This window comes from Oryzias latipes, chromosome 13 (genome assembly GCF_002234675.1).
Source record: "Oryzias latipes chromosome 13, ASM223467v1".
NCBI lineage: Eukaryota > Metazoa > Chordata > Actinopteri > Beloniformes > Adrianichthyidae > Oryzias > Oryzias latipes.
The window spans coordinates 21,301,595-21,317,702 of record NC_019871.2 but is presented as its reverse complement, the minus strand read 5'-3'; the positions used below and the strand labels follow the sequence as shown (position 1 = coordinate 21,317,702).

The 16,108-nt window shown below is 39.0% G+C and overlaps 1 protein-coding gene across 1 annotated transcript in view; it reads left to right on the top strand.

The window, feature by feature from the left end:
- The window catches only part of dync2h1 (dynein cytoplasmic 2 heavy chain 1), a gene marked incomplete in the record, with an annotated part of 109,720 nt that overhangs the window by 76,846 nt on the left and 16,766 nt on the right, over window positions 1-16,108 (top strand). Inside the window, 8 exon segments of the mRNA XM_023961587.1 lie at window positions 2,845-3,005; window positions 4,048-4,173; window positions 6,871-6,981; window positions 8,490-8,559; window positions 9,474-9,559; window positions 13,505-13,580; window positions 14,652-14,869; window positions 15,058-15,162. Of these exon segments, the coding sequence (XP_023817355.1) occupies window positions 2,845-3,005; window positions 4,048-4,173; window positions 6,871-6,981; window positions 8,490-8,559; window positions 9,474-9,559; window positions 13,505-13,580; window positions 14,652-14,869; window positions 15,058-15,162 (953 nt within the window).

The following is a 16,108-nucleotide window of genomic DNA, read 5'->3' as shown; positions in this document are numbered from 1 at the left end:
TGGAAAAGCTCTTTTTCCTTTTTTTTTTTTTTTTTTTATCAAGGTCAATTATAAAACGTCAGAGTTCTTAGAGCCACAGGGAAGAAGTTCCCTCCAAGTGCCTGAGATTATTAACTTTTCGAACATTAACATTCCTGTGACAACTGAGTAAGCAGATTTGCTGCTAAAGACCTGCAATTCTATTGAACTGACTCAATCCAGAGCAAAGGGATAAGAGATCATTTTCTCAAATGGACTTTTTGATCTACACACTTGAATATTGCATATTTAAATTATGGTTCATCAATGAATTTCAATGCCACTATGTGCAATACTGTCACAAGAACACACAGATGGCTGGTTTCAAATGCAGCAGGTTTATTAGCTCAGCTAAAATTCCACAAAGCTAAATCAGGGTCAGGCAGGCAGGGGTCAATAACGAGCATGGGAGCATCAGAGAGGAAACTAGAGTAGTCAGGATCCAGGCAAGGTTCGGAGCAGGCAAACAGAGTCCGAGACACACATATATATATATATATATATATATATATATATATATATATATATATATATATATATATATATATATAAATGTTGCTCCTTGAAAACCTGGTTAAACCAATTTACCAGCGCTGTAATGCGTGAGGTGGGAGGAATGTGGATCTGAATTAAAAATAATCAAGGCAGACGAACGAAAAAAAAAAAAAAAGAACAGGACAGACAGAAATTTTATGAGCATACGTGTGTTTTTGGGCAGTAAATCAGTATGCTAATGAGACATGGTCTGTAATCCTCTTACACCTAATCTTACTGAATCCCAGCAGTCCAGGCCTGGGCACTACTCACAAGAAGCCATGCCTGAGTGATCTTAATACACACTCACATGCAGCATTTCTCAAAAACTACCCTAAACATTTTCCACGCTGATAGAATGTGGTGTTGCTAAAAAAGGATTGGATAGGAAAACCAGATAAGCATTCCATGTGTGAACATATTTTCTCTGAATTAGTCTCAGCTGTTTGTGTCGTGACACCATCATACTGGGGAACAACCTTTGTCCTCCAACCCCAAAGCAAAGGCCAGGTAAAGTCCTAATCAAATACACCAGTACAGAGGGTTGACTGCTGGTTTTTGGGTTATTTGGGTCAATGTAGAGAGGAGAGGCTGCATCTTAAGGGTAGTGCACTCAGCACATGTGTGTCTTACAGTTCTTTAGAGACTCAAACAGCTTTGTAAGGATAATGTAAGTTTCACACACTTGTGGCATACAGGTGATGCTGTTGGACGGTATGGTTGCCACGCTCTCAAGTCATTAGAAAGGTACAAATTAGGGCAGTGCGATAAATCAATTTTATCAACAAAGTCAAATTCGGTGGTTAAGAAGATTAATTTTTGGGAAAATCTGGATCTTATTTTTTTAGCACTCTGCTTTCTTGGGCTTCTGTTGGTCAGAGTAAGGTCAGCTTGGCAGTTTTTTACTACGTGCAGACATTAAAATGGCAACTAGCAAAGAGGAATTTGTTCCCAAAACAAGAACAGTTTCTGTTATTATGTGGAACCGGCTGGGGTTTCTGACTTCCGACCACACACTGTAAACATACCGCACACTGGAAACACACTGCACACTGGACTTGAAGGCTTTTGCCATCACAAGGGGCAGTACGACAAGTTTTTTTCAATACTTGAAACAGAGGCACTCTGTCGAGAGAAAGAAGTGTTTTTTCAATTTACGATATGCTCATTTTGCTTTTTGGCCATATCACCCAGCTGCAGTGCTAGTAATGGCCCCTTGTGCTGCATGGAAGGGGTTTGCAGGTGATAAGTGCTTGTAGGATGTCCACACAAACTACGCTCTGATTGCCCAAATTCCACGTTGAAAGTCAGGGAGTGCGTACGTATTACGCGAACAGGACTAACGATCTCCTTGTGCAATGCGCAAGATTTGGGGGGTTAAAAAACTGGAACAAAAAGAAAGACAAGGACTAAGGCCTTAACTGTCCTATTAACGATGCTGGTGTGCATTGGTGACACAATACATTCCCATACATTCTGAGCTGCATGCACACATTATTCAAACGTACCTTTCTTTTTTCATTTTTTGCAGACCAAACAAACACATTTAATGCAATACACATTTTATACTTGCGGTTTTGTATTTTGTTTACTATGGGATCAAAGCACCTTTGGTGTGTGCACATGTATGTAAACTCCAGGGAAACATGATGAATTTGAAAAAAATACAAAATCGGTGGAGGCAAACACTGCAGCAGTCACTAAAATAGCCATTGGTGTTGGGTGTGGATGAATCAAAGCATGCATGCCCATACACTCACATAGAAAATGCAAATAAGAGTAAAGCCTCTGTAAAGTGCTGCAATGCTGACATGGGATAGAAAATGTATTCTTCTGCTTTGTGTTGTAATTTCTGCTGCATACCTTCCACTCAGTATGCATCACATCTCCCCCTCCCAATTTCTCTCATTTTGCATTTTTAACTTTCTTCCTCATCTTCTGGAAATGTTCTCCCCCTTCTGTTGCCTCTTTTGCATTTTCTCCCTCCTCCCACCCAACCGAGAACCTTTTTGCGGGTTTCCTTTTCTTCCTCTGCTCACCCGTCCACTTCCAGATTGATTAAAAATGTATTTTATCTTACATGCTATGATGAAATCTTTTGATCCTTTTATGCATTTTTTTAAACACAGTATCAGTTCACTTCAAAATTGACAGTGATAAAAAAGTATGTCCTGACCCAAGTCAATATTTAAAAACAAATTTTGCATTGATAGGGAGTCTCAGCTTATATGTTTTAAAGTTTATAAATCAAAATTCCACTCGCTATGTTATCATCTCATCTGCTCTCTGCAGGTATGAAAGAGCTTTCACCGCCGCCTCTGAATCTGCGCCGCCTCTATGCTGAGACAATGGAATGGGAGCCAGTGTTAATCATCATCTCTCCAGGAGCAGACCCATCTCAGGAGCTTGCAGAACTAGCGGCAGAGACTGTTGGCAGGGACAGCTACCATGAGGTAATGAGCAACAGAAAAACAAGAGAAGAACTCAGCAGATTAACAAGAGGCTTTAACAGTATAGCAGAGTCAAACACACAGACTAATGCTGCACACAAAACCTAGAGAAACAATAATGTTGCAAACATTTTGATTTCACTAAAACTAAGTTCAGATACATATAACTTGATAATGTTAATTTTCTACACTAGATTGAGACTTATAATGCAAGTTCCAATCGGAAAGAAAATTATATATATATATATATATATATATATTTTTTTTATTTGTCACTTTTACATTTTAGAGTGTTTACGAGTGTTTTCTCACCCTTGGCTGGGGTGTTTGTGTTTGGGCTCCCAGAGTTTTGGCCCTGCTTGTCATCTGGCATCTCTTGTTCCGGGTCCTCTGAGCTGCCTGGCCTGGTGAGCCCACGTCGGGCGCACTGGACCTGGGGGGTTGTGGGGCTGTGGGGCAGGATGTGCTGAGAATGACTTGTGCTTGTGCTGCATAGATGCTGACACCCCAGCCAAAAGGAGGACAGGGCAGACGGTGCCTTCTGGGTTTTCTCTTCTTTAGATTTTTTGTTTTTAGTCATTTCTCTTCTACTTGTGTTTGTTTTTGTGTATTTTATTATGAGGGTCTCATTTTATTATTTTATTGCATGAGTCCGGATTGGTGTTTTTGCGTTCTTGTTTGTTTTTATGTATACCATCTTAAGCTGTTTTCTTTACATGAAAGATCTTTTAGAAATAGATTAATTAATTTCAAAAAGGCTTTTTCATTAAGTCTACCTGCCAACCTTCAAGGATTAATGAACTTTCACATGTCAGCTGTGTTGGGGTTTCCTTCTAGTGAGTTTTATTTGTTTGAGTTTCAGTCATATATGGTCCATTTGAGTTGATGATAAGTTGACTGTTTGGGAGTTCCAGCCTAATTTTTCTTCCTCTTGAGTCTAAATGAATGTATATTCCAAATGAGATTTTCCTGGGATCGCAATGTTCTGTCCCACTGATTCGATTCCTCTCTTCTCCCAGTTCCTTAATTCTCTTTGTTTGTCCAGATATCCATGGGTCAGGGACAGGCCGATGTTGCCTTAGGTACACTCAGAGAGTGTTCTCGAAATGGAGACTGGCTTTGCCTGAAAAATCTTCACCTCGTCACTGCCTGGCTGCCCCATCTGGAAAAAGTAGGTAATCGGTGTGCAGTTGATTACATGGCTGTATTATCATTGTGCGATTGTTTAATATATTACAACCTAAAAAGCTTTTTTTTGTTTGTAGGAGTGATAAAATATCAACTCTTATTTTCTCTTTTACCTATTATTTGGCTGTGAGCCCTTTCAGCTTCATTGCACAGATGACTGCTTAATCTATGTTTAATCTAAAATGACTGATAAGCCACGCTTGCAAACACATATGCATCCTGTAGCCTACCAAATGATCATCATTTTGTACTCACTGAAAAGGTTATGCATTCCAGTAGAATCCGTAATAATGTAAAGCTTTAGTCTTAACTGCCCTCATGGGTGGAGATGGGTTGTCTACAGGCAAAAATTGGTCAAACCTCAGGTGCGTCAAAAGTACCACTACCAGGCACTACCGAGTGCCAAAGGTGCGAGTTGTAGACTGGGAAGGGGGTGTTCCCCACCAGGAACATTTTGATTTTAGACAATATTTTCACGGACAGGTCCTAACGGGACCGAAGTTGGCGTTATTTTTTATCTTAGAGTAAGGGTGAATTAAGCAGGCAGCTGTTAAGAAACTTTAGCACAAAAATGTTTCCTGTGTTATAAATAAAAAGACACAATGAATCAGAATTGATTTAAAAACAAAGTATGAAAAATCTTTATGCTCTGAAAGATTATATGAAATAACAAAAAACAGCCTCAAGACATTATGGTTTGGATTTTTGTCATTTTGTCAATAATCCTCGTATCGCACGCACTTGTGTACATTGTGTGCAGACAGTAGAGGAGGAGCATTGAAGAAAAATAAGTACAGTAATAGTCCCATTCACTCATGCACACACTCTTAACACTGATGGTTGCTTCACTGACAAACATGGTGTCAACCAATACCAGGAGCAATGCGGGGTTTGGTGTCTTACCTAGGTACACTTTGACACATAGGCGAGCAGGGGGGAACTGAATCTGCGATCTTCTGATCAGAGGTGGTCTGCTCTACCTCTTCACAACAGCCGCCCGTACAACAACATCACCTGTGCGTCATAAGTGTGTGCAACTTACAATTTCACCGTTATCAATACTTAGTGATAGACTTAACACACACACACACAACATTGGTACGTTACATTTTCAGCTACGTTCCTTTAGGTGGCCGTATGAGTTTAAAGGAAACTACAAGATTCAATTGCACTCTCTTTAAGATGCAGCTGCTCCTCTCTACGACCCTTCACCTGGACAACCCAAAAACCCACAGCACCTGAATGGGTCAACCCCTGTAGATTGCCTTTGACTAAGATGTAAAAGACTCCAGACCTTCAGAAACAAATTAGGAGCTTTTAGGCACAGCCATACGTGTCCCAAGACTATGAGTTTGGGAGATCTGTAGGCGAGTCACACCCAAGATCCCAAAATTGGATCTTGGTCCTTTTCTGCTTGACACCCAAAAACCAAAGTTGTTTTGTGGTTTACCACAAAAAATCATGTGCTTCCCATAGCTGGAGTTATATTTTTGGAAGCAGACCTTACGCTGAGGTGTGTAACTGATAAAATAGGCTCTTTTTAAATGGTTACTATGACATGTTACATGCACAACTAAATTCCAGAAAAAGTAATTTCAGTAATGTTTTCAGAAAAAAGTAAACAACATAATAGAATGTTATGGTCAATTTAAGGCAAGTTTAAACACCAACACAAAAAAAAGGTGGTGACACTATCACATAGTATTGATACAGTGCTCTAATCTACGCCCTCTAAAGTTCAGCTGTATACTGGCCAGTGGATATATCCTATACCTGCCATCCACAACGATCTTCATCAGCAGCAAATCAGTTTCTTTACCTACTGCCTCAGACTACTGCAACTAATTGACTTTCTATTCAGGGATAAATCAAAAAGTGTTTTTTCTTTTCTCTATTTTTTGTCATCTTATCTCATCAGTAAAGCTTGAAGCCTGAAATAGAAATCTGACAAAATAAAAAAAATAAGGGAGTCAGAAAAAAGTAAAACGCTTAAAATGAAAGAACTGGATCCAATTCCAGACAGTAAAGACAAATAAATTAAGCTTTCATGTTCAGGTGCAACTTCCTCCAGAACGGGCTTTGTTTTATTATCCTTCTTATTTTCTTTTCTTGTTACTGTGTCCATCTGCTCAGTCTTATTGCATCTCCCAGTGTAGTTTCAACATTTTCCACCTCATTTTGCCATCTGTCTCTGTGCTGCTTCCTGGCCAGCTAAAGGGAGGGTAAAAAGCAGACTAAAGAAGACAGGTCAGCATTCATAATTTGAGCTGAAAGTACAGATGTCATCTCCTTCTTGACAACTCCTATATTCTTCCACTTTGTTTGTTTTCTGTCCTATTTTCCACGCGGCCCAGTCCATCTTTCTACGGGTGCTTTTCTAAATCTGTTTCTATCACACAGTCTTGGCACAGTATTCAAGGAAAACAAGCAAAAAATATCTCTTATTAAATGATGTACACTTAGTTTTATAGTTTTGTGTGTGTATATATATATATACACATACATACAGTACATGCTACTAAATCCATGATGACGTTTCCATTAGTCCCTGCTCTGAATTTCATGTTTATTTATAGTGGTCCGGGTGCAAAGGGGTTTCAAACTGCTTCACCTGAGAGTTAAATCTATGACATGTGTAATCTGGTTTATTTCTTATCTCCACCCCGATGTTTCCTCACAGGAGCTTAATATCCTTCGTCCTCATGCGAATTTCCGTCTCTGGCTGACAGCAGAGGTTCACCCCAAGTTTCCTCCCATTTTGCTGCAGTCCAGCCTTAAGATCACCTATGAGGTAGATGTAACACACAAACCCACGCTCACCTCCAAGGTTATTAATCTGCTCGTAGTCCAGAACGCATGTGTGTCTTTTTCTACTCCGTATAATGTGGAAGCACATGCGGCAGCCCACAGCTTGTGTTTCAGTGATGCATACTTGAGTGCTCAGTGTGTTCTAGATGGAAGTCATGCACATGGGGTTAGCGGCTCCAGCAGCCAAGCATGCCACACAAACAGCTCCCGCCTGCCCGTCTGGTTTCATCTGAATATTTACTTTCAATGAAACATGGAAGATCATTTGAAATATAAAGCCAAACAGAATGTTGTTAAATAAAACAAGTTCTGTTAAAAACATTCCATTAACTGTTGCAATGACTCTGATTTTATAAGCTCTTTTAAAAGCTGTGAATTGAATCAAATATGTTTAGTGAAAGAATTCGAGTGGCAGAGGGTTTTATTGGACCTTGTTCCACTCGAAAATTTAACATTTTAATTCATTTAAACACTGGAAATTTTCTTTCTGTTTGGGAGCCTGAAGATACGTAGGACCTGAAATTGCAGCTATGATGTTGAATGGATTCTTCTGACGTGCTCATTATGTTGTTCTGTTTGCTCCTCTTCTTATTTACTGTGGTTCCTGTAAAGTCTGTGCCAGTGTGTCTATGGTTGGTGTTGGAAAGTAAAGAAAAACAAATCTCCAGATTGATTTGCCAAATGTTTGGCGGAGTTTTATGTGAATGGCGTATACTTGTATATAGCGCTTTCCTGCCTTCCTCGCAGGCCCAAAGCGCTTTAGAGTCGCAGTCCCATTCACCCATGCACACACACATTGACACACTGATGGTGGCTCCACTGCTGAACACTGGCGCCAACCTTCCACCAGAACCAAGGTGGGGTTCAGTGTTTGCCCAAGGACACTTCGACACATGGGCGTGCAAGGGGGGAATCGAACCTACAATATTACGATCAAGGGTCGACCATTGACAATTGTCCTGACAAGATGATGATATATATTTATTGTGTAATCTGAATTACAGTGTAAAAACAAGTTATACCACATATAGTGCTGTGTTTCAGTTCGTTTAGCTATCCTGAAACCCTAACTGTTTTCTTGGCAACAACAATCTAAATTAGGGAGTTGAAAATTAGAAAAAACAAAAAACAGATGTAGTATGTAAACGCAAACCCTTTAGGTCATTTGAAGTGTGTCCTTTAAATACAGACAACATAAATGCCCTTAAGAAAAGAATACTGTTCTGCATAACATTTGTATTTTTTAAATTTACGTGAACTGATTCTGAATTTGTGCCAAACACAGACATGTCCTCATTTTTTTTCAAATCTACAGTAATATGAGATTATTGGATGAAAACAACTTTTTTCCTATAAAAAGATTCTATGATGTGGCAATTTGAGTTTTCCTAGAGCTTTGATCATACTCCTAGTTATGTAATTTGCTGTTCTCTTCTGCTCGTTGTCGTGTTTTTCCTGGGATCCCTGCGTACTTTCCGTTTCTATCCCCAGGCTCCTCCAGGTTTGAAGAAGAATCTTTTGAGAACATACGAGTCCTGGACTCCGGAGCAGATCAGTAAAGGTTATCTCCTCTCTTTCTGTCTCTGTTCATCTCTGTGTCTGAAGCTACAAAGCAAAGGCTCAGGGGATGGAGCTAAACTCGCTTTTTTTTTCTTCTTTCTTTTGTTGAGGCAGTTCTTTTTTATTTTCCCAGTGTGTCGCATCTTGTTGATTTGATTCTCACAAGGAGTCTATTTTCAGCAGGAGGGATGAACCATTTAAGCAGCAAAACAATATTTTATTAAAATACAAGTTCATGGATTAAACCAAAAAGCGGACTGGAATAATTTCAAAAACATCAAAAGAATATAGAGCATGAACCGCCATACAGAACCAAAAGCATCAAAGTTACGAAATCAAACTCAAAAAGCCTTTAAAATAGAACTCAAGGGTTTCTCAAGCATATTTCTGATAGTACTAGTTTTTTGACTGATGCTTCCATGAGCCGTAGACATTTCATTTCTGCTTTCAAGCTTCAAAATTCAAGATTTATTTATTGTCAAATGTGCAGTATATTTTAACATACAGCGCAGATGATATGTCTGTCCTCCCAGGCCTTGGTGCAAAAAGCCAGAAAAAGAATTAACAATAATAAGACACATTATAGAACAAGAAATAATTTGTAAAAACAGTAAAATACCAAAAATAATTGCTATGTACACTGATGAGAACTATTTGACGATGCTACTGTAAAATCCTAAAATTGGAGGAAAATATAACTATTTCTGCAAATGAAAAAGAATCCTGTATGATAAACTCAGGTTTGGGAAAAATGCATAGATCGGTAGCAAAAGCTTTAAGATGATGAGTAAAAAATGAAGCATTTCACAAACCACAGATAACAGTAAAAAGTATAACTTTAGTTTTTCAGATCATAGTGTTGTCTTGTGAGCTTTTTAATGTTTTTTTTGTTTGTTTTTTTAAATCGATGTTTAGGTGGCAGCCTGGCCAGGGCGCAGTCACTTTTCTGCCTCGCATGGTTCCACGCCGTCTGTCAGGAGAGAAGAAACTACATCCCACAGGTAAAACTCAGAAATCTACAGTATTATTGCAGCTCTGATGCTGCTTTTTTGGTGAAAATCTCAGAACTTGAAACTGTTTTTAACTCTACTCACAACACTTCAAAAAATGTTTTACCTTTTGTAAAAAAAGTACTGAATTTTTAAAACTTTTTGTGCTCCACGCTCAACTTTTTGAGCTGCTGATGATATCTACAGATTTGAGGCTGTGGTGTTGTTAAAGCAATCGAAAACCATGCAAAATAATAAAATGTACACTAACAAGTTGCACAAATCTATGTATCGATACTAAATATAGAATATTGCTGTCTGGAGTAGAGTGGTGTTTTGACTAATGTCATCTGGTCTGCATACAACCCAAATGAAAAGGAAGAATTGATAAAATGCAAACAACATGCAAAAAGCTAACATGGATTCTTAGCCGGCTTGGCTGTTTGTTTTATTTTGATTGATTGTTTGTGGGGTGGACTGCCTCAGGCAGAGTTATTTGTGTGTGTCAGAATTTATGATGTGAGTTTTTGGAGACAACCTGCCTGCTGACCAAACAAAGACAATGTGGAAAGCAGCCTGCGGGTAGTAGAGCGTCTGGTGATGCTTTTCATGCAGAATGCTTAACGAATGCTGGACTTCAATAGAAAGAGAGAAGATGTTCATTTGTGTGTTTCTTGTTATTAGGAACGTTTTTTTAGGTTGAATTTTAATGTTGTGGATTTAAGCATTATCAGATACCAAAAAATGACATCCTCTTCTAAACATACTGAGGGGCAAACAAAGAAATGTGAGCTGAAGGGAAATGAGGCTAACTTCTGCAATGGTCAGATTTAATGCTTAGTCACAGATTTTTGGATTTTTGGAATGTCCAGGGCAATGTGGGATTGTAGAGAGGAGTGGCCCTCCTCGGCCACAGGTGTCTCTCAGTTCCCTTGAGGCCCGTACGGTCATCATGAAAATTAAAAGCACCATTGTCGCGAGTGTGACACGTGCATTGTGAAGTATTTTTTAGGATAATGTAAGTTGCATGCACTGATGACGTTTGTGTGATGCTGTTTTACCGTGTCGTACCTCATGCTACACTCTAGTCATTAGTAAGGTGTAAGCACTGGCTCTATGGATCGACCAATATGATTTTTTTCAAGGCCGATACGATACCGATATTTCTGTCTGGGTGGCTGATAGCTGATATTGAGGCCGATATTCATTAGAGGTTAAAGTGAACATATTGGCATCAAATTTTACCATAGTACAAACTGCTACAAGTCTCCAACATTAACTGTTTATTTAAAAAAACATAAAAAAGCAAAAAAATAGCCCCTAAAGGTGCACGGAGCATCTGTTTAAATATTTAAAAAAAATATTTCTCCTGGTGATAATTAGGAAAAAACATAAAGTGAAGGGAGTTTGTCAAAATAACTTGTTTTATAAGGTCAAATAAAAATGTAAATTAAAATAAATAGCTTGCTTACGTTTGATCAATGAATGAATAAATGAAATCAAACAAAAAATGAAATGGAAAATGTGACCGCTAAAATAATCAGTAGTCCAATTTAAGCATGTAAGATTTTGGTGCACATTTTCCAGAAAGAGATCCCTGGAATATTTTGGCAAAAAATATTATAGTATAAATATGTTATAGTAAAATATTACCACATAGCGCTTTTTCAGAAAGGTGTGATTATGTTTTTTTCTTCTTTTTAAATCAAACATTCGGAGTAAGGGCATCGGGCACAAGTATGCAAATGAGGCCGAGGACCAGCGGCTGCGGTCACATACACACACTTCATCTACAATGTATTTTTTTGCCGCTTTGACTTTCTCAATCAACACAGAAAGAGCTAAAGATATATAACATTAAAGTCGTCATTATTGTCCTGGTTTTTCATGAAGAGGTGGTGCTTTGCTTTTGCGTAGCTTTTCGTGTGTCTCTCAGTATTTTTTATCTTCACACGTTATTGCTAAAAAGAAATGGACAGAATTTAATTTGGTTTTTAAAGTTTTTATCACATGGCAATAAGATAATACGACAATAATTTATCAGAGATAAATACACGGGTACAGAACACTGCAGGTGAAGTTTTCCAGACTCCTTGTATTTCTTGCAAGATAATTCCAGTAATTGTATATTCAAAATGTGTACAAACAAACAAGTAAACTAGAATTCCTGTCAAATTCATTCACATTTTAGTTTCATAAAGTTCAGCTCACTGTTGTTTTTCCACATCAAAATAATCCAAAGGGAACATTATTAGAACATTCTAGCACACTTTATGGTCACATGACTTTGCTAAATTCAACGTGTTTCCACACATTGGACTGTAATGATGGACAGATCATTTCTTGCTGACATCACATGTGGGTTGTAATGGTAATGGTAAATGGCGTATACTTGTATAGCGCTTTTCTGCCTACAAGGACAAAGAGCTTTTACAGTCACAGTCCCATTCACCCAGTCACACAAGTGTGATGCACTTGGTCATTTTTACACTATAGTAAAATAATCCTACTATCTCGCTATCCAAATGCTATTTTCCAACATTATTATAATCGATGGATTTCATGTTGTTTATAATGATAGTTGTTTATAATGATAGGGGGCGAGTTAATAAACAATTTGCCCCAGGCAGATCGATCTGGTTGGATTGTAGGAATATAACTCGATTCATCAATTAACTGTTACACCCCTAGTGGCCAACAATATATCTATTCAGCTGTATTTGGTGAATGCAGTGCTAGGAAAAACACATATTTAAGTCCGTACATATTGTGATAATAACAGGGCTGTACCTGTTTGACTGATATTACTAAATATAGTAATAAATCACTGATTAATGTACTACAAAAGTTCAACCTTCACAAAGTCAGTCCTCTGGATTTAAGTTATTATTATTAAGGAGTTGATTTTTTGTTTTCTGTTTGCAGAGACATACAATAACCAGCTTGTAGTGCAGTTATTAGCAGATTCAGGCAGACGTGCATTAGCACAAGTTAGCAAACTTGGCTGTGAGCACATTCCTCAGATGTGGCAAAAACAGGCTTTAAAACCATAAATGAGTATGAATCCAAACCAAACACAGCCTGTCTTTATCATTTAAAGAATGATTAGACACGCCCACAACATTTTCCTGAATAACCTCTGTCACCCAAAGCGTCAGAACAATTGATGAGTGAATCGGCGTGAAGTGCAACAAACACATTCTCACACACTCCAGCAGCCTTCACATTCTATTATGCGTCACCCTGTCTGGGATTTGTCTGGCATGGTCAGTGCTTTGATTCTGCATGTGTGCTAAAGCATGTGTTCTTTTGTTCTTGCATTTGCAAGCGTGTTTTCTGAGAACAGCAGTCGTGTTCTGTCATCCTTAAAACTTACGCATTATTGCCTCGATTGTCTGCGCTCCAGGGCGCATCTTTGAACATATTTGAGCTTGTCTTCGCTCATGCAGAAGTGCTGGTCATCTCACAGTTTAAGGTGAAAAAGTTTACATTTTTGACAATTAATTTTGGCTTTATAACAGGCACAAACACAAAAATTACACTTTGGATTAGTAAAATATAGAACTATAGATTTTTTACATATTTACAACTCTGTGACCTAGGGTTAGAGCGTCTGCCCTGAGACTGGAGGGTTATGGGTTCAAATCCATTGTTGAGTAATTCCAAAAATGGGATCAAAAGCCTTCCTGCTTGACCCTTAGCATCAGGGGTTGGAACCATGAAATGTTTTCCGAGAGCGACTGCGTCTGCAGCTCCCTGCTCCTTCAAAAGATTGGTCAAATGCAGAGAACTACTGGGTATTCACCTTGACAATCCTGTTTTTGTTTGTCTTTAGGATCGAGGCCTTAAAAGCAAGGAAATAAAAACATAAAAACAGAATAAAAAAAGCAAACAGCAAAAAAAAAACATTTTACACTGAAATATGAGTAATTCTTTATATATTTTTCTCATTTTTAGGGCTGGACAAAGTTTCATGAATTTTCTTTGTCGGATCTTCGTGCTGGCTTTGACATCATTGACAGACTGTTTGAAGGTAAGATCATGTTTCAGCATCATGTTTCAGTACAGTACAGTTCCAGGACATGTTGTAAAAAAAACAAGAACTACATTGTAGAAAGTGTATTTTTTTTTTCTAAGGCAACATACCGGTAGCTTGTTTTTCCTCAACTTAGATCATCCTGGATTTATTCTAAATCAAGACTGAGGAGTATTCTAACATCCCAGATTTGGTTTTGTTCACTATCAAAATGCAGCTGTAATGCTCTAACAGAAATTAATGTTTTATGTTGTTAATGAAAACATAGTTATTTGATTCTATTTTAGTTTGCATGCTGTCACAAATGGTGGATAAAATCATGTTTACCAATGTCCTTGTTGGATCTTAAAGTCTCACTCTGATCATCTTTTGATCTATTTTCAAAGCGATCCCAGTGGTTTTCTAGGACGCAGTTTCTGCAGAGTGGCAGTAGTTGTGTACGGGACTGTTGGTGAGGAGAAACACCTCCCACCCTTTTCCCTGGAACTCTTTGTTTTCATGCTCTCCTGCTGGTTTACAGTCCCTCATACCCCCAAACTAATATTACCTGTATAACAAAAATGGCAAGCAGTATTGGAGCTATCCAGCCGTAAAGTTTGGAGCCAGATGCCAGCTCAGACGAGGTAAACAAAGACGTACATGGATCTAGTCGTCTGCGAGTGAATATATCAGAATGGAGCAGAGCACAGAGCTTGTGGCCCACCCACCCTGAATACTACATAACAAATATTATCTTTTTTCAACTGCATTTTTTCATCCACTCCTGCTTCACAATGATTTGCACAAAGAAATAAACAGAAATGCTAATTTTAGCTTTTTTTCCTTTTTTTTTAATAACACAAAAAAGCGACAAGAACATGTCAACACCATTTTCATCAAAGTGGGTCTTTAAGACCAAGTTCTTTATGCAATCAACTTCAAAATGTTTTCCAGTCACACCTGATACAAGATTTAGCTTCTCCACAGTTTAAACCTTCTTCCCACGTCATGCTGGTTCCTAAATTGTGTACAAGCTCTGCATGGTTGTAACTGTTTTTCCTCCATGTGTGTGTGTGTCTTTCATTCCAGCTGGTAAAACTGTCCAGTGGGACTTTGTCCACGGCCTGTTCGAGAGCGCCATCTACGGCGGTCGCATAGACAACCCAGCGGATCTTCGCATCCTGCGCTCCTACCTCAAACAGTTCTTCTCTGCACAGTTCCTGTCCTCAGTCGGACAGAGGAACAGCAGAGAGGAAGGGAACGTCTTTCCACCTCAGATCGTCCTACCAAGCTCCTGCTCCATTTTGGTTAGTTCTGATTACAAAGTCGTGGATCCATGGAGATGCCACGCAGAAAAAACTTTGGTGCAGCGAAAGTTTTGCTTGTTTTCACTTTGAAACTTCAGCTGAAATATGTTTCTTTCCTTATAAGCATTCAGAAGCTGCCCTCCGGGAACTTTTAGTGGGGACTTGTGTTTGTTTTTGCATCTATCCAGGACTACCGCAGAGTGATAGAGAACCTCCCAGAGGATGACAGACCTGCATTCTTTGGTCTTCCCGCCAACATAGAGCGGTCCTCCCAGAGAATCATCAGCTCCCAGGTGCGCTCTGTATCTCACCGACCAGCTTTCTGTTTGTTTCCATGCAGCTCACACAAATGAGGAGGAAACCTCTCGCAGCGGGGTCATTTCTCATTCACTATGCATTTCAAAGCATCTTTCCATGCAGCATGTAAAGTCTTTTACCAGAGAGTCAAATGATGTTAGGAGTGCTCAACTTTTCTGTGTTTTAATCATGTGATTAAGCTCTGCAGCAAATTATTAAACTAAGAATATTCATTCAGACATGCCTGAGCTTTTTATGACACATTTACATTAACCCTTTGACACATCTGCTGCTTATTGCCTTTGGAGAGTAATACACACAATCAGTGTGACAGGCATCTTATGGACACCTGCGTATCACGTACACACCCTGTGCATGCTGCATTCGGTCAATAAGGAGTCAGGGCTCGCACCCTACTAATGACTAGAGTGAGGACACTATACGACAGCATCAACCGTACGCCGTAAGCACGTGCAACTTCTAATAGCTGAATGGGTCCTTCATGATATACTTACAACACACATGACAATGGGACATTCCTTTGTCTTGACGTCCCTTGAGATGACTGTACTGGCCTCAAGAAGACTGCAAAATACAACTGTGTTCCCAAGATGCACCTGCTCCTCTCCACGAGCTTTCATGGGCTCGGACAACACTAAAACCCATAGCACCCATACAGGTCGACGGTCCCATATGGGTGCATGTAAAGCTTTTATATAATTCTTTTGTCATAAATTAAACAATATAGTAATAGACAATCAATACCAGGACACTTCAGCAGCTGATTGTATGTTGGTGTTGTCTGCAGGTATTCATTGACAAATATCTTGATCAAAAATAGTCCCCATTTGTTTTGGCACCTCTTAAAGTGTTTGGTGGTGTGTGTGTGTGTGTGTGTGTGGGGGGGGGGGGGGGGGGGGGGGCTGCACTGCTTGTTTCTGT